General features: G+C 49.4%; 1 protein-coding gene across 5 annotated transcripts in view; it reads right to left on the reverse strand.

Annotated features, from left to right (window-relative positions):
• Positions 1 to 15,751, reverse strand: part of Trappc9 (trafficking protein particle complex 9) — a 476,366-nt gene that overhangs the window by 83,507 nt on the left and 377,108 nt on the right. For all 5 annotated transcript variants that reach the window (XM_029547720.1, XM_029547718.1, XM_029547722.1 and 2 more), the window contains one exon: positions 12,065 to 12,155. In XM_029547720.1, coding sequence (XP_029403580.1) covers positions 12,065 to 12,155 — 91 coding nt within the window. The remainder of the gene's footprint in view (positions 1 to 12,064; positions 12,156 to 15,751) is intronic.

Consider the following 15,751-nt stretch of genomic DNA (forward strand, 5'->3'; position numbering starts at 1 on the left):
CTAGATCCTTGGACTTCCATTCACAGCTACTACTGAACCATTGTTGGGAATTGGACTGCAGACTGTAAGTCATCAATAAATTCCTTTACTATATAGAGACCATCCGTAAGTTCTGTGACTCTAGAGAATCCTGACTAATACACTGGGCATGGCACTACTGTCTCACACACACACACACACACACACACACACACACACACACACACACAGCCGTTAGTGTTCATCTTTTTCTCGGGTTTCACACACTTGTTGACAGTCACCTCTAGCTGGGTCCAAGCCTGTGGCAGTGACAGGGACTCCAAAAGACTCAGCAAAGAGGATGCCAAGTGGACACAGGAGCTAGCACCCAACTTCCTGGAACCCACCTGGGATGCACGCTGACCCGCAGACACCCCGAGAAAACACCCCTGCCTGACTATCCACCTTCTCAATCTGAAACAAAGAGCCTTTGGCCCTTCGGTAGTGCGATCAGCAGTCTTCACTCACAGCTCTTGCATGGGCTCCTGAGGCAGGCATTTCTATCATGACCAGATATTTCTTCCTGTCTAGGAGAAGGTGAGAACCTTTACCACAAATATCCATAGGAGACAGCCAGGCACAACCGAGAGAGAGCCAAAAGCCCAGCCAGGATCCAAGATGATTCAAAATTAGGACAGGCCCGGAGACCCTTAAACTGACAGGACTGAAATGGAGAACAGCAAAACACTGGTCTGTCGGTGACAGACCAGTTAGGTCGGCAACTGGGTTCACTAGGCCAGCTGTCTGAGACTCTTGACAGCTCCCACCCAACCCTGGGGTGGCTCAGTGGCTACCTGCTGAACTCTATGGCCACTTCTGTCTGAATCTCATTGTCTGTACCTTACCAGTGACACTGACATCAGCAGCATGTTGGGGGCCACATTATACTCCTAGTCAGGGAGACACAGGGATGCGCAAGTCAGTTCATCTGGGAACCACACTGTTGCTCAGAAACAGGCCTAGGACTCTGTTCCTGACCTAAAGGTGATGATTGTTGGCTGAATCTTGGTAGACAAAGCTGCCTGTCACCCTCCCTCTGAGAACCACTAATAAAAAAAATGCTATGGCGTGAGTATCAGGGTGGCCCAGCAAGCAGATACCACCTCTCTGGATAACTCAGTCCAGAGCCAATCTAAAATAGAAGTCACTTGGCACAGTTTATGCAGTGACTAAGACTGGCAGCTCCTGGAGGTGACGATGATAGGGCCCGTACTCTCTACTCTAGCAGTTAACAGTGCATGCGGCAGAGGGACCTGAAACAATGCATGCTTGTTCAACCTGAGCAGGTGCTCTGGGCATTCCTGTCAACAGGAAATGGTGTCCCCCTTCCTCTCAGGACTCTATTAGAGATTACAGAGGGTTGTCTGAAGTGTGAGAGCTTGGTGCGGACCCTCTCCTCAGACTCTCTCCTCTATAGTGGCTCTAGATTGCAGTGAGGATACTCCCCCTTCCATATTTTTCATATTTTCAGCTTTGGGAATTTGGAGACAAAGTCTGCAGATTTTTGGGGGTTACAGATCAAGGACCAAGTCGGAACAACAATACTGGGGGACTAGAACAAATCTGACTTCCTAGAGCAATCTAGGGACTGATGCCACCCACCTCTCTCAGAGGCATAATTCCTGAGGACATCTGTACATCCTGGAAGAGGGGCCTTAGAGAATTTCTAGGACCAGGAGGGATAAGATGGCCTTGAGAGTCAGACCTCATCAAATTCTCCTCCCTGTTCTCTGGCACAGCTGAGGCTCCACAGACACGGAGCATAAGGTCAAGAACTAACGTTACCTGATGCTCCCAGCCTACTAGCACAGGGTACAAGGTCTCACACTCCTGCTAGGCTTTTGCCCCAACTCATGTGTAAGACACAAAAGGGACCAAGTGACATCCAGGCTAGTGAAAGCGCCAGTGCCAGGATCAGGCAGCCTATCCACTGAACACAAGGTGCCCTTGGAAATACCCCGCAGTCACCCTCCTCCACATGTCACAGCCCTGGGTTCTCCTGGAACACAGAGCAACAGCGAAGCACCCAGCTTTCTGTGGACAAGTGAAGTCCTGGGCTTCCCAACTCAAGAGCAGCTGTAGTTAGAACAGCCCCTGTGTACAGGAACAGGCTTGGGGCTCATTCTAACCCACAACAAAATCTGTCACAGACAGCGGAGAAAAAGAAAGCATGGGCGAAAATGGTGAGAGTGGACAGAGAATATTCCAGTCATTCACCCAGATATCCACCCATCCACTCCTGAGCCCCAGTGGTATTTATCCCCTCACTTCTTTCTCTCTCGGGTGTTGTCTGTATCCCAGTTCTGTACCTGACTCAACTCAGCAAGGGGCAGAAGTGACTAGGCTCTGTGAAAGCCCGCAGACTTGCAGAAGCAGCAATTCCAACTTTCCACTGTCCTAGAGACACTCAGCACTTCTAATGACTGGGCAAAGTTGGCTCTGGGAAAGAAAAGGAAGCTAGGTCCCCAGGAGCCTCTGATCCAAGCTGGACTTCATACCTCTCTGTCTGGGTATAACATTCACCAGGTACCAGTACTGAGTGGCTATCTTACATGGATTACATTATTTCTTTTCAGTGGCATGAAGTAAGATCGTGTCCACTTCACAGATTCAGAAACTGAGGCTTTTCAAGGTTAGGGGTGCAAAACAAAGATAGGATAAGCTGGAGTCACAGCTCTTCTTGGGCATCTGTTGTGGCAGAAATGAAGGTGCTTTGCATCTTTGGCACCCCACCAGGATCTACACACTGTTCCCCTTGAGAAGGCCTAGAAACACTTTTCAAGGTGAGGGGCATATCCTCTGCTAAGATGGCACAGTGGGTGAGGTCTATTTAGCCTTTTATTTTTTTTAGCTGCTAGCTCCAAGCTGCTGGTCAGTGACCAAGTGCCAACCTTGGGCCCCGAGAGACAGATGTCATCAGGAACTGCCTGGGAAAGGTCAAGGGCTAAACCTTTGAAGTGTCCTGTCAGACTCAAGGTCTGGCTTCAAAGGAGTCAGGATGCCAGCACTCCTTCAAAGACCAGATCTTCTCTGAGTTCCCCAGATGGGGAGGGGAGTTCCAGGTACCTCTGCCAATGTCGGCACACGGCTGCTCCCCAATCCTCTCTCTTTCTTAAGAAGTTAAGCATCAGAACTTGAAGTGCCCTCTCTAGCCTTGCTCCCTGCTCTGTAACATATTCTGAGTACCAGAAGTAGACCAGCAGCACTGGGCATCATGAGGTCAAGAACTAAGCCTGCCTGATGTTACCAGCCTACCGGCACATGGTACAAGGACTCACACCCTTCCTAAGCTTCTGCCCTAACCCTGAAGACATAAAAAGGACACTATGACATCTGGGCTGTTCCCCTGGAGCATACATAACACCTGGCCACCACACAGTAGGCACACAGTGGCCTCCAGTCATTCTCTAGCATGTGCTTAGGGTTGCAAATGGCTCCAGACATCCAAGCAAAGGAACACCTGACTCGTTTACTCCATGAGAAAAGTATGGTACCTATACTCCGCACGGAAGGGGAACTCCTCCTACATGACACATAATGTTGCCTCTGCTGAGGATTCCTCTTACCTGCAGTAAAATCGGGATACGAACCCTGCACCTTGAAGCTAGTGCTGCTCCTGTTTCTCCTGCCAGGACCGAGCAAAGAATGTGCACCCAAGTGAGGCAGAGGTAATGGTGAGTGCAGCCCTACCGCCCTCAGGACTCATGAGGGCTCCACTCTCCATCCGTGCGTCCCATCAGCAGGCACACACTGAGTAGGCTCGAATCCCAAGCCCAGAGACTGTGTACCATGGGCGTGCCCACCAACACAGCAGAAACTATCCTTCTGTGGTCTAAACACAGCTCCATCAGGCCACTGCAGACCCCCAAACTCTCCTACATGGAGTGCCAGGACTTAAGGAAGAGCCAAATTCACTGAATGATCCCTGTGAGGTCAACGGTAGAAACGAGTCTGACATTTACTTCTGACTTTGAGTCCTCAAGTCACTCTCTGGGTCAAGACATTCACTCGAAGCTGGGGTCAGAGTCCAAGTCTGCTGCCTTCTGAGTTCGCCGCAGGATGAGGGCAGCGGCACCAGCAGTCACAGAGAAGGGGACACTTCTGGTCACATTCCTGGACCCCTGGTCAGGTGTTGTGCTTGCTCTTCTGCTTCTTCAAAAAAATGCCTTGACCACTCACTTGATGTCCCTAGGGAGGGTACCAGTGCCCCCAGGCCCTTAACTGCATCTCTGGACTGATTGCTTTCCTCTCTCCCTGTGGAAGCCATATCCTGACACTTGATTGCACAGCCATAAGGGAACAGCTCTAGGCTGTCAAGGAGCCTGGCTAAAGTGATCAGAAGGTGTGGATCTGATATCCTGGTGGGAAATTTTGGGACAAGCCCCACAGCTGGCTGGGCACATCAGGGGTGCCCATGGGTAACAGTGATGGAAAATGCCAGTCCAGCCAAGTTATCTGAAGGCTCTGGGCATCCTGCAAGACGGGGACCATCTGGCATGGTCAAAGGGAGATATCACGGCATCTTCCTCAAGTATGTGGAGTGAGGAGGCAGGAATTGAACCTGGGCCTGTGGCCAGAGCACATCCTCCATAGATGCCCAAAGGACCTTCAGAAGAGTTAGAGACAGGAGGGTCCACAAAAGCATGGTTTGCACGGCAGTGAGTATACATCCATGTGCAAGGCCTGGGTTCTGTGCTTGCACTGACGCCCAGCCATTGTGTGTGGGAGCATGGAAGAGCTTCACAGAGATATTGCCGATTCAGCTTAGGAAAAGGGGAAGAGGTGGTGGTGGTGGTGGGGCAAGGCTGGCTGTGCTTCTGTGGAGAGGATGTATCTCTCTCACTGAGATTGTTTGCCTCCTTAGGATCCCACAGCCCCTTTATAAGCCAGGGGAAACCCCTCAAAACACCTTATCCATTCCCATGTATACTGAGTAATCTTGTATTCTGACCATGGGGCAGCAGGAGTAACGACTGCCCTCAGGACCCAGGGCTGGCAGAGTGGTGGGTACAGCCTGATCTGTCCCAAGTCTGAAGGAATGAAGGTGGATAGCTCTGTCAGACAATTCAGAGTCCACTAGGTACAGAAGTCAACACTGCAGAGGGGGCTAGGGTGGGGTCTGTGTAGAGAGCAGGGGGGGGGAGGAGCTAAGAGCAGCCCTGTGGAACCTGGGAGCCTGTGGCACAGATTGTAGCCTCCAGATTCATCCTAGGTGATGGGCTAATACAGGCTCTGAGACCGAGAAGGGTCATTACTCCCACAAAGATGATTGTAGGAGAAGCTGGGGACAAGCCAGCCAGGAAAAAAAAAATCCTTCAACAGCAGATAGTTGAGAGAGTTGGCCATCTTAGATATCATGAGGAAAGAAGGCATGGGGCAGCAGGCACCTGCTAACCAGCCAACTGCTGCCTTCTCTCTAGCCCTTTCAGGACATGACTACTTTTCTCACTCACAGCTCCCAACTGCCCAGGCTCTGCAGGGTTCTCAACTGTGCATGAGCTGTGTGCATGGGCTTTCCAACAAGACCCTGTTTAGCGCCCTCATTGCTGATGGTCAGTGGGTCCGTAGCTCTCCTTGATGAGCTTCCCGACAGGACCTTCAGCACACCAGACTTGAGGAAGAAGCTCCCGACCCAGCTGGCACCTGAGGCTCTTTTCTGTGCTGTCCTTGCATGACACATCTAAGAACAAGAGATTCCATTCTCTGGTACAGTGAGTCTGGCTGACCTGTGTGCAGACATCCCATCCAATTATCCTTATCTTTATCCATAGCCTGTATTTTTCCCTCTGAGTCCTCTACTACAAGGGTTTCAAAAGGTTGTGAAATCCACAGAGATAAATTTTTCTGCAAGATGGAAATGCCAGGGGTTATTTCTTTCCTTTTTATCTTGTAAAGAAGTAATGGGAAAACTGGAGAAAGACTGAAATCTCATTCGCTTATTTTTAGCATGTCATATATCTTGAGACTTGCTTTCTTATTTAAGAAATGGAACGCACCTAGGACAACATGACAGAGGCTGAAGTCCTGGGTTGGTTTGATTCAAACTCTGTGGCTTACTGGCTGGGAAATAGAAGCATTCCAGGTTCCCATCTGAAATGAAAGCAGCTCACCTGGGCCACAGACCTGTAGGTAGGGGGATACCAAGTAGCCAGTGTGGCCTGTACAATGCAAGACACATGATCAAGAAGGTCCTGCTTCCTGGAAAGTAAGTATTGGCCAATGGGAAGGGCCTTGCACTTAGGTAAGTATACCACTGACTTACGCAAGGCCTGACCCGGCCTGCCTGCTCTGGGCAAAGGTATTTCCACATCAACAGAGAACCACCTTCATGTGCGCTCCTTGCTGTGTGCAGATGTAAGGCAACAGGAGACACATGAATGCCAGCATCCCAGGATGCCTCGGGGCTCCAGTGGATCAGCAGCATGGACAGGAGTTCTGCCTGGCTTTGAGTCGTGTGAGACCGGGGAACAAAGAAACCCACTGAGACCTGGGTTTGATTTCTATCTGTGCTAATGAGCACCAAAGCAGATGAGCAGTCCCCATAGGATGTGACAGAGGGTTTGAGGAGTTTGTTCTGCATAGACTGGGAGGGACAGCCCTGTATGTTCTGGTCTGCAGGAACACAGCCTTTTACCCCAGGAAGGGACTACATTCTTGTATGTCCATTCGTTCATTCCCTCATTCATTCATTAGTTCATTCATAGGTGATATATGCTGAAGGCTTATTGTCCTCATTCATTCAACAGCATGCTTGTAGTTCCCATCCTCTGCTGTGAATTCATGGAGTGTGAAAGCGACATGGGCAACATTGAGAGCTGGTGGGAGGGAGCAGGATGGACAGAAGTGAAGAAAGAAGGCATTGACCAGGGCAGAGCTGCTGTAGCCCCCATCCTACCATTCTCTGTGTGAACATGACCATGCAAGATTACTGAACTAAAAGTGAGCTGGAGGGTGGGATGGTGACAGGACCTGGCTTTCATGAAGCAGGGCTAGGGAACTGGAAATTATACCAGAGATCACAAAAACTAAGGAAGTGCCCAGCAGCCCTCCTGGGTCCCAGATTCTGCTGGCTGTACTGGCTGGTTTTGTGTGTCGACTTGACACAAGTCAGAGCCATCAGAGAAGAAGAAACCTCAGTTGAGGAATGCCTCCGTAAGATCCAGCTGTAAGGCATTTTCTCAATTAGAGAGCTTAGTGGTCAATGCAGGAGGGCCCAGTCCATGGTGAGTGGTGCCATCCCTGGGCTGGTAGTCCTGGGTTCTATAAGAAAGCAGACCTAGCAAGCCAGAGGAAGCAAGCCAGTAAGCAGCACCTCTCCATGGCCTCTGCATCAGCTCCTGCCTCCAGGTTCTTTCTCTGTGAGAGTTCCTGTCCTGACTTCCTTTGGTGATGAATAGTGATGTGGAAAGTGTAAGCTGAATAAACCCTTTCCTCCCCAGCTTGCTTTTTGGTCATGGTGTTTCACTGCAGCAGTAGCAATCCTAAGACAGTGATTAAATGCAGGGCACCTTTGGAGGGAGAGAAGAACCATTCGGACACCAAAAGCCCCAGAGCCACCTTCAGGTGTTCTGTTCTGAAGGAGGCCTGTGAGATCTGCTGGTGTCCAGGGGGCCCACGGTCATCCCTGGTAGACTGATGCCTCGTCTTCAATATGTTGACTAGGGATCCAGCTCTAGCTCTGCCTACGTTTGCTGCTTCCAGAACATTTTGTGCCAGCTTCCAGGCTAGCACACAACAGGATGTGGTCAAACAACTTGAGGACCAGCCTGGGTCTCCTACCCTTCAGCAGAAAGAAGATGTCTCCTAGGCAGGGATGGGTTCCCAGCACACATGGAAGCGCCTACTACAGAACAATGGCCAGTAGGTTTTTGACTGAAGGACTAGATAAATCCATCAACCCATACAGCCCTGATCTATATCTCATGACCTGAGGCCTAACTGGCCCCTGAGTGCATTATTATTTATCCGAAGGAACAGTAGTGACAACCTTGGGGACCTGTGCAGGTCTTAAGAAATGCATGTGACAAAGAGCTAGAGCCCTGAACTGTTCTCTGCCAATGTGAGGGAGTCACATGTTCTTAGAGGCAAGGTAGGGCAGTGAGTGTCTCTCAGTGAAGTCCCCAGGGTCTGCCACTACCTAAATTGGCACTATCTATTCCTGCTCCTGGTTTGCTGCCCTCAGGGTAGAGCTGAGAGCTCAGCGCACACGTGTATCTGCATGAAGGCTGTCTGAATACAGAGAACTGGAAATACCCACTTCACAATGCAATGCATCCCTGATCTGTATTCACTGCAGGCCCAGAGAGACAGCACAGACCAATCACTGTGGAGTCTCAGAAGACACAGCGTTCTACAGAGAAAAGAATCACTGGAGGGAGGAGGTAGTGGGTGGCACAGTGGTGGGACATTCCAATCAGTGCGGCAAACAGCTTAGCCCATTAGTCACCACCACTGGGTATCTATGGCAATGCTTAGAAGATGGTCCTCAGAACAGACACTCAGACGGCACACAGGGGTGATGGGCCATCCCTCCTCCTCCTCTTTCCTTCAAAAGACCCAATTAGTCTGTATATGCAGACACACACACACACACACACTCACACACACACACACACAAGAGAGAGAGAGAGAGAGAGAGAGAGAGAGAGAGAGAGAGAGAGAGAGAGAGAGAGAGATTAGTTAGTTTGTTCTAGGATACTAACAGACTAAGACAGAAAGCATCTTGGGAAGAAGAACCTCATCATGGATTCAGTGCCCTGTTGTGAGTCTGGCCCAGCCTGTGTGGCCTGGTTTTCCCTGAGTCTTATTTTGCTGATGGAACACTGCAGCCCAGGTCCACAGCTAGCAGATGCCAGGACGTAGGCAAAAAGTGACATCTGCATTCCACCTCCCTTTCTCTACAGCCAAGATAGGAATAGCATGTCCATGTCTCCTTGCTTGGGGGTCTCGGGTGGCCTCTCTCCTCTAAGATGACAGTACTCCGCCCACACAGAGGAGTTGGTCCCTTGGCATTACAGATGAGGACACTGAGGCACAGAGAACCCGAGCAATCGCCTAATCCATGGATAGCTCACTGCTGGGGAAACAACAGAGCCAGGATGAAAACCCATGTCTCCTGGCTCTGGGATGACCACATGCCTGCCTGCGCCTGACACTGTTGTCACCAGCATAGACAGACTTTGATGGCCTGACTTTGCTCTCTGCCAAGACCCTCTAAAGCACCAGCAACCTCTGAAAATCCGCATCAAACCTGTAGCCCTCCAAAACAGAAAAGGCTCAGGGTAAAAACTGGGGCATAGAAAGTCTATTGTGGAAAAAACCCTACAAAACAAAACAAAACAAAACAAAACCCAACATTTCAAGAGATCTCCATGTTCACCAACAGAACAAGTATTAAATTATCTTCTCTCCATTTGATGAATGGCTTGGCCTTTAACAATATGTGTAAGGCTTGTTTATAATGTGGGAACTGTTTATGTTTTTGTCAAGCTTGAAAAAGGATAAGAAGGTACAATAATGGCATAGTCATTTATATAAACAAAATTAAAACCAGGGAATCACAAAATGACTTGGAAATGTGCAAAACTAAAATAGAGGTTGTTTAGGGATAGGAGAGGACTCACTTCTCTTCACCTAACTTTCTTAAATTTCTTCTTTCTTTCTCTGTCTCTGTCTCTCTGTCTCTGTCTCTGTCTCTCTCTCCTCTTCCTTCCTTCTTTCCTTTTTTTGGGGGGAGGGCTGGATTTTTTTGCATTTTCATCTGAGAATAGATGACATTCACAAAGTAATAGCATCAGAAGATCAAGGCTTGGGGAAAAGGAGCTGCGTTGATTTGGACCTGCTCCCTCTCAGCAGCAGTTCAGAGCTATGTGAGACAGGCCGGAACCTGGCCAAGCCCTGTGCAATTCCTCCCTTCAAAGAGAGATCCAGGTGTCCAAGGATACCGGAGCTCACCACACAAATCTTTCCTCCATGCCAAGCAGCTGAGATACATTCTTGGAAACCAGTTACTTCAAAACAACCACCTGCTTCTTTTAAAGTGACCATGGGAATCTGTTCTGAAGACTCTCACTGCTCAGGCCTTGAACAGCCTGAATGGTCTGACCCTACCCCTAAGGAAGCCATGTGGAATCTGGTTATATGTCTGAGCTAGTTGGCTCTACGCATGAGATGTTCTGTACCGATGACAGATACAGCAGGAGATAAATAGGTTGAAACTGCGATGAAGATGCTTCCCCATCATATGTTACTGGCAGCCCAGAAGGCAAACACAGGGCACTGTATGACTAACTGTGAGGAAGGTAGACGGTAGTGGTTTTCTCTTTGCTTCCATCACACAGCCTGGCTTCTGGTGGTCTCCGCCCACTTGGGTTTCCCAAGATTGAAGATGCATCAACTCTCAATATCTTACCCCTTCAAGATGAAGAACATCATCCCTCCATGATTCTATCTGACCCTTGCCCTCACAAACAACCCCTGCAGGCCTCAGCTCAGACACATTTGAGTCTTAGCATAACTTCCAAAAGCCATATACTGTTCTAGATAAACATCGGTACTCATGTATCTGGCCACATGCTGGTAGGCATGGGACACATGTTCACAATGGCCAACCCAGACCTTCTCAACTTCTAAGAAGAACAGGACTAGCCTATAATAGACTGAAGCACAAAAAAGGAGGGTTTTGACCATCTCCCAAGAACCCTCCTGGGCTCTTCCCAGGGATGATTACAGTTCATAGTAGGCATTGAAGCAAATAAAAGCTCTTTCCCTCAAGAGTTCCTCTAGAGTAACATGACGTAGGATTGGAAGACATATTTCAATTTCATTGGTTGACTTATGGAAGCTTGCTTAAACCTTAGTATGGTGACAGAAACAGATTATAAGATGGACTGCAGTGGTTATGAAACCCACCATTCAACTCTATTTCCAGCATGCCTCACACAAAACACATGGTTATGATACACCATTCAAGCCAACTGAGCTGCCCAGCAACTCAATGAAGTGAAATTATACGGTCCTATATACCAGTGAACAGGCTTTGGGGGCACAGTGACATTCCCCAGCATCACTATGATACAACAGTCACCTAATGAAACTGTCATTGGATTCCAATGTATTGCTTCTCAGACAATAATTTTAATAATGGCCCTTTGACTTTCCTGCCAATTATGAAGAAAGTGTCACATCCTAATGGCTAACCTCTTCCCTGAACCATGCACAATGCTCAACACAGCACCTTCAATCTCTCCAAGGATGAGCATTGAAAGATGGTTGTTCTTGGGCTAACACTGAATCACCGGTTGTAGGGAAACGTGGCCATCTAACCATCGCAGGCTAGCCTTCTTCTGACTTCTGACCACTTTCTTACTCTTCCACTGACTTCTAAGGACACTGACTGCCTGGGAAGTGGGCTGTCCTACATAGATGCTAGGAATAGTCTAAGACTGAGGCAAAACAATTTATTGACTAGAGAGAAAGAAGAAAAATACTACACATGACTGTTCATAGCTGTTCCCAATAGACAGTCTAAACAAATCACTTCCAGATAGCAAGACAATCATCACCTCAACCAAGACTCAGGAATCTGTCACAAGCTACCTTTGAGTATGACTTAGGAAGACTTGAGAATGGACAGCCTCCAGGGCTGTAGAGGAACACAAAGGCCCATCAGCAGGCTGTTGAGTGATGGTGGCCTCTTGTGGGAGGAGCACCAGAATGAGATAAGGAGTTCACCAAATACACTGTCTACACCCCAGCACGAGAGGTTGCAAAGCTCAGCCCACGAACATGATGGAAGAGCAAGCAGGAAGCCATGCCTCTTGCTTCCCTTGACCACCCCACATAGCTAAGAGCTACAAACATTTCCGAACTCAGTTGCCCTTTGAGAGGAGGGTATGGTGAGACCTAGCTATGGTACTGAGCCGCCTGCCTGCCTGCAGAGGCAGCACATAGTGAGGTGAACTCCTTTCTCTGTAATTGCCCAAGGTGGTCATCATGGTGCCCTCCTGCCCACCCACCCAGAAGCAAGAGGTGGCCTGGTACTCACCCCACTGCAGAGGTGCCAGCTGCAGGTGTTCCAGGATGAGCTGGTTCAGGAGGCCCTCCACACTCGCCTCACCACTGCGCTTCAGAGAAGGGTAAGCCTCAGTCAAGGAAAACTTAGCTCCTGCTGAGCCCCAGGACCAGAGGAGATAGAGAAAACTCTAGACAGATATACCCCCAGACGAGAACAATCGTAAGTAGGTAGATCATCCCTTTGCTCTGGTGGTAGTCTACCTAACAGTGAAGGCATCAACCTGAGAATGGGGAACGCAGGGACACAGAAGCACATTGGGCATCTCTTCCTTCGTCTCTAGATTCATTCAAGTAGGTGACTGTTCTAGAAGGAAGGGAGAGCTGCTAGGATAATCCTGTCCCAACAATGGTTTTTGCCGGGGGCAGGGGGGTGGAATAATGCAAAATTTTAGGTTATTTCTCCCAATAAAACATGTAGACTGCAGATGAGTGTTCGGGATGAGTGTGCATTTCTGGACACGTACTGGATTCACGCTGGTAACACATCTCGATGTAATTACATATGTTATTGTGAACAGGCTCTCTCAAGTGAGTTCATAATCGAGGAAGTCATAATGTCTCTCAGCAATCATTGGTGGATTAAGAAATCATGGCTTGGAAATACAGACAGCAGGCAGATATGGAGGGTGGCTGTGAGGGCCCAGCGCGGTTCACTGCAAGTCTCTTGCCTCTCTTCTCCCACAAAACCAAAGTCACCAAATATAAGCAAAAAACAAATGGGGAAATTGAGTTCCTGACATTTGCCAATAACTGGAAACAGAAGGATAGCCCACTTCCTACATCCATCTGGCAAGGCTATTCTGCTTAACAAAAATGCCCCTTATACCAAGTGGGACAAGGAGGCCACAGTAGCAGGGAGGCACTAGGGACAGAGTTGCCAGGAAAGGGCTTGACACTAAGCCCACCTGGTAAAGATGAAAAGTAATAAACTGGCACTCAGCCCGTGCTAACCTGAGAACGGCAGTGTGGGGACATCCCGTAAACAGGGAGTCAAAGGGGCAGAGGCAGGGGCCTGAGTGAGAAGGGGCAGGGTCAGAAAGGGAAAGGGGCTCATGCTACTAGGCAACACATCTCTGAAGCCAGCAGTCCCACCAGGCCTCTAGGGAAAGAAACACAAGCCAGGGCTGACCAGAGAGTGTGGATGAACCAAAGCAAGGTTTGGCTCAGCATTGGCTGAGATGGTGCCAGGACGCCAAGGGAGCCTTGCCTACACCTAAGCCTGACGAGCCACTCTGGTACCACAAGCACTGCCTCTTTCTCGGCTGCTCCCTGTGCCTTCCCCCTTGCTTCTCCTCACTTGGTTCCTTCATCTTCTCTTCGATCCCACCTCCTCTAGGAAATGCTCCTAAGTCATCTCTGCCTAGAAGGTTCTCCTGTGTCCTCTTTCAAGCACACTATATATGGTAGCTTCGTCACCAGCTTGTGAGTTTCCAGGGGGCCCACAACAGTGCCAGGCTCCAACTGCTGTCCCCATCGACAGTGTGACAAGTGAATGACAGTCAGTGAGCCAGCGCCCGCCCCAGGTAAGCAGCACAGGGCCGTGCTTCACCCTGGGCAAAGCCCAGAGCCCTCTCCTAGGATCAGTTCAGCTTTGAGTCTTTGGATTCTGCCACTGCATCCCATGAATTTTGGATGACTGTCAAGATAAACAAACAAACAAACAAACAAACACATAAATAAAATTAACACCCTGAGTCAGCTTCATCATCTACAGCCTGAGGACAAGCGTAGTTCCTGCCTCACAAGTGCATCCTCCTGCCTGAGGAGGATGTAGTCCGAGAACACACTAGTAAACATTCCTGTTGTCACTAGGGTCCTGCTTCCCTCCTCTCTAGGGAATCCCTCCCCCGCCTTGCTTCAGTGAGTGAGCCACTGCTTTTTGTCTCTACCTCCTGAAGGATCCCTGTCTTCCAGCACTGCTTAGCAAAGCTTTCTTCCATACATAATTCTCCCTTAAGGAGATCCCTCCACATGCTCTCTCTCTCTCTCTCCATCTCATTACCACCCAGGGCGGGTTTGCTGAAGTGCTGTTGTTATTGGTGAGCACTTGGCAATGCACTCTCAATCCTCTTGCTTGGTCCTGGGAGCGAGGACTCTCTGGCTAGTTCAACAAGGAGGAACAGGGCAGGCCGCTAGAGATACTGAATTAAGACTGTAACCCAAATCTTGGAGGGTCGCAAGTATGCGAGAGAGACATGGTCTTACAAACAGAAAACGTTGACCTCCAGCAATCCTAGCACTGGCCACATGTTGACCTCACTGAGCAAAAGCCAGGATGTAAACAAAACAGATGCATGCCATGTTCCTGGCTGGGCTGCTCACAGTACCAAAAGTTAGAAAGTACAGGCATACCAGTGCAGGTATCATAGCAACAGGTGGAAGCAAAGCCTAACTGCCAGGGATGGGGTTAAAGGATAGGAATTTGAGGCTCTTGGTCTGGTTCCAATTGGAGACTGTGAGAAGCTCCCAAGATGCACGTGGGGGAGGCTGCTGTAGGCTTCACCACGTTTAAGATGGTAAATTAAAGATAAATAAAAACATGCTGACGGAAGGAAGGGACTCTGCAATTAAGGGAGGGAGCTAGGGAAGATGAGGGGCTGAAGCCAGGTGCAGAGACTGGGAACTTGCCCAGCGGAAGGGACGTCTGAGCCAAGTCGCTGGAAGGAACCGGAGGGAAACTGGGAGAGGGAGGGTTCCAGAAGCAGAGGCATGAGTCCAAAAAGCAACGGGAGAGAGAACTTCCCACCAGAAAGTAAAAACTGAAGCTCCTCTTCTTGGGAGAGGTTCAGAGACCACTTGGGAAGCTGTGCTGCTGGTCATTGCTTGGTCCAGGGACACCGAGGTCACTACACACACAACTCAATGGCTCTGAGGGGGCGTTGTTCTTCCTGCAGTGGCCCACTGCCAAGTTAATTTTCCCTAGCTACCCCACAATGCCCTAACCAACAGTTTGGCTGTGGGCGCCACCTCTGTAGTGAGTCCCTGGTGCAGTCCCTAGCAGGTACCCATGTGGGATTTCCCAGCCATACCATGTGACTACAGAAGCCAGAAGCATTCCTGTGACCACTCATTAACAAATCAGGCATGGTGGCACACTGCTGTCTGCAATGTCAGCACTTGGGAATCTGAGGCAGAAGGTCAAGCACTCTTCCACGGGCTACACAACGAGACCCTGTCTCAAGAAAACCAAAACCAACCAAACAAACAAATGAGTAAACAAGAGCAAAACAACAACAACAGAAAAAGAGTTCTCCAGTTTCTTAGCTCCTGACCAAATCCTTGCTGGATGTGTTCTGGTTCACTCTAAACAAAGACAGGAGTTGATGGTGTGTGCATAGGGCTGGCAGAAAGAGCATAACTACAGCTTTTGAGTTGGGCTCATGGCTCATCAAGTCCTAGAGGAAGAAGTAGTCAGAGATGCTGCAATGGGGGCCCAGTGAGCGTCAATGGGAAAGGACGCTGGTTAGGGCTACAATAAGGGTGCTACCCATTCCTTCTAATTAGGTGTCTGAGGTGCTCATATTGGAAAAACCAGAAGCCAGGGAGTTCAGTAGTTCAGTTCTAGGCTGCTTAATGACGGGACAGTGGCCACGATGAGCCATTCTGCTCTGTCACCTGAGCTGTCACCATATGGCATCTACAGAAAGGGAAATGGCTT

Source organism: Mus pahari, chromosome 17 (genome assembly GCF_900095145.1).
Source record: "Mus pahari chromosome 17, PAHARI_EIJ_v1.1, whole genome shotgun sequence".
NCBI classification, from domain to species: domain Eukaryota; kingdom Metazoa; phylum Chordata; class Mammalia; order Rodentia; family Muridae; genus Mus; species Mus pahari.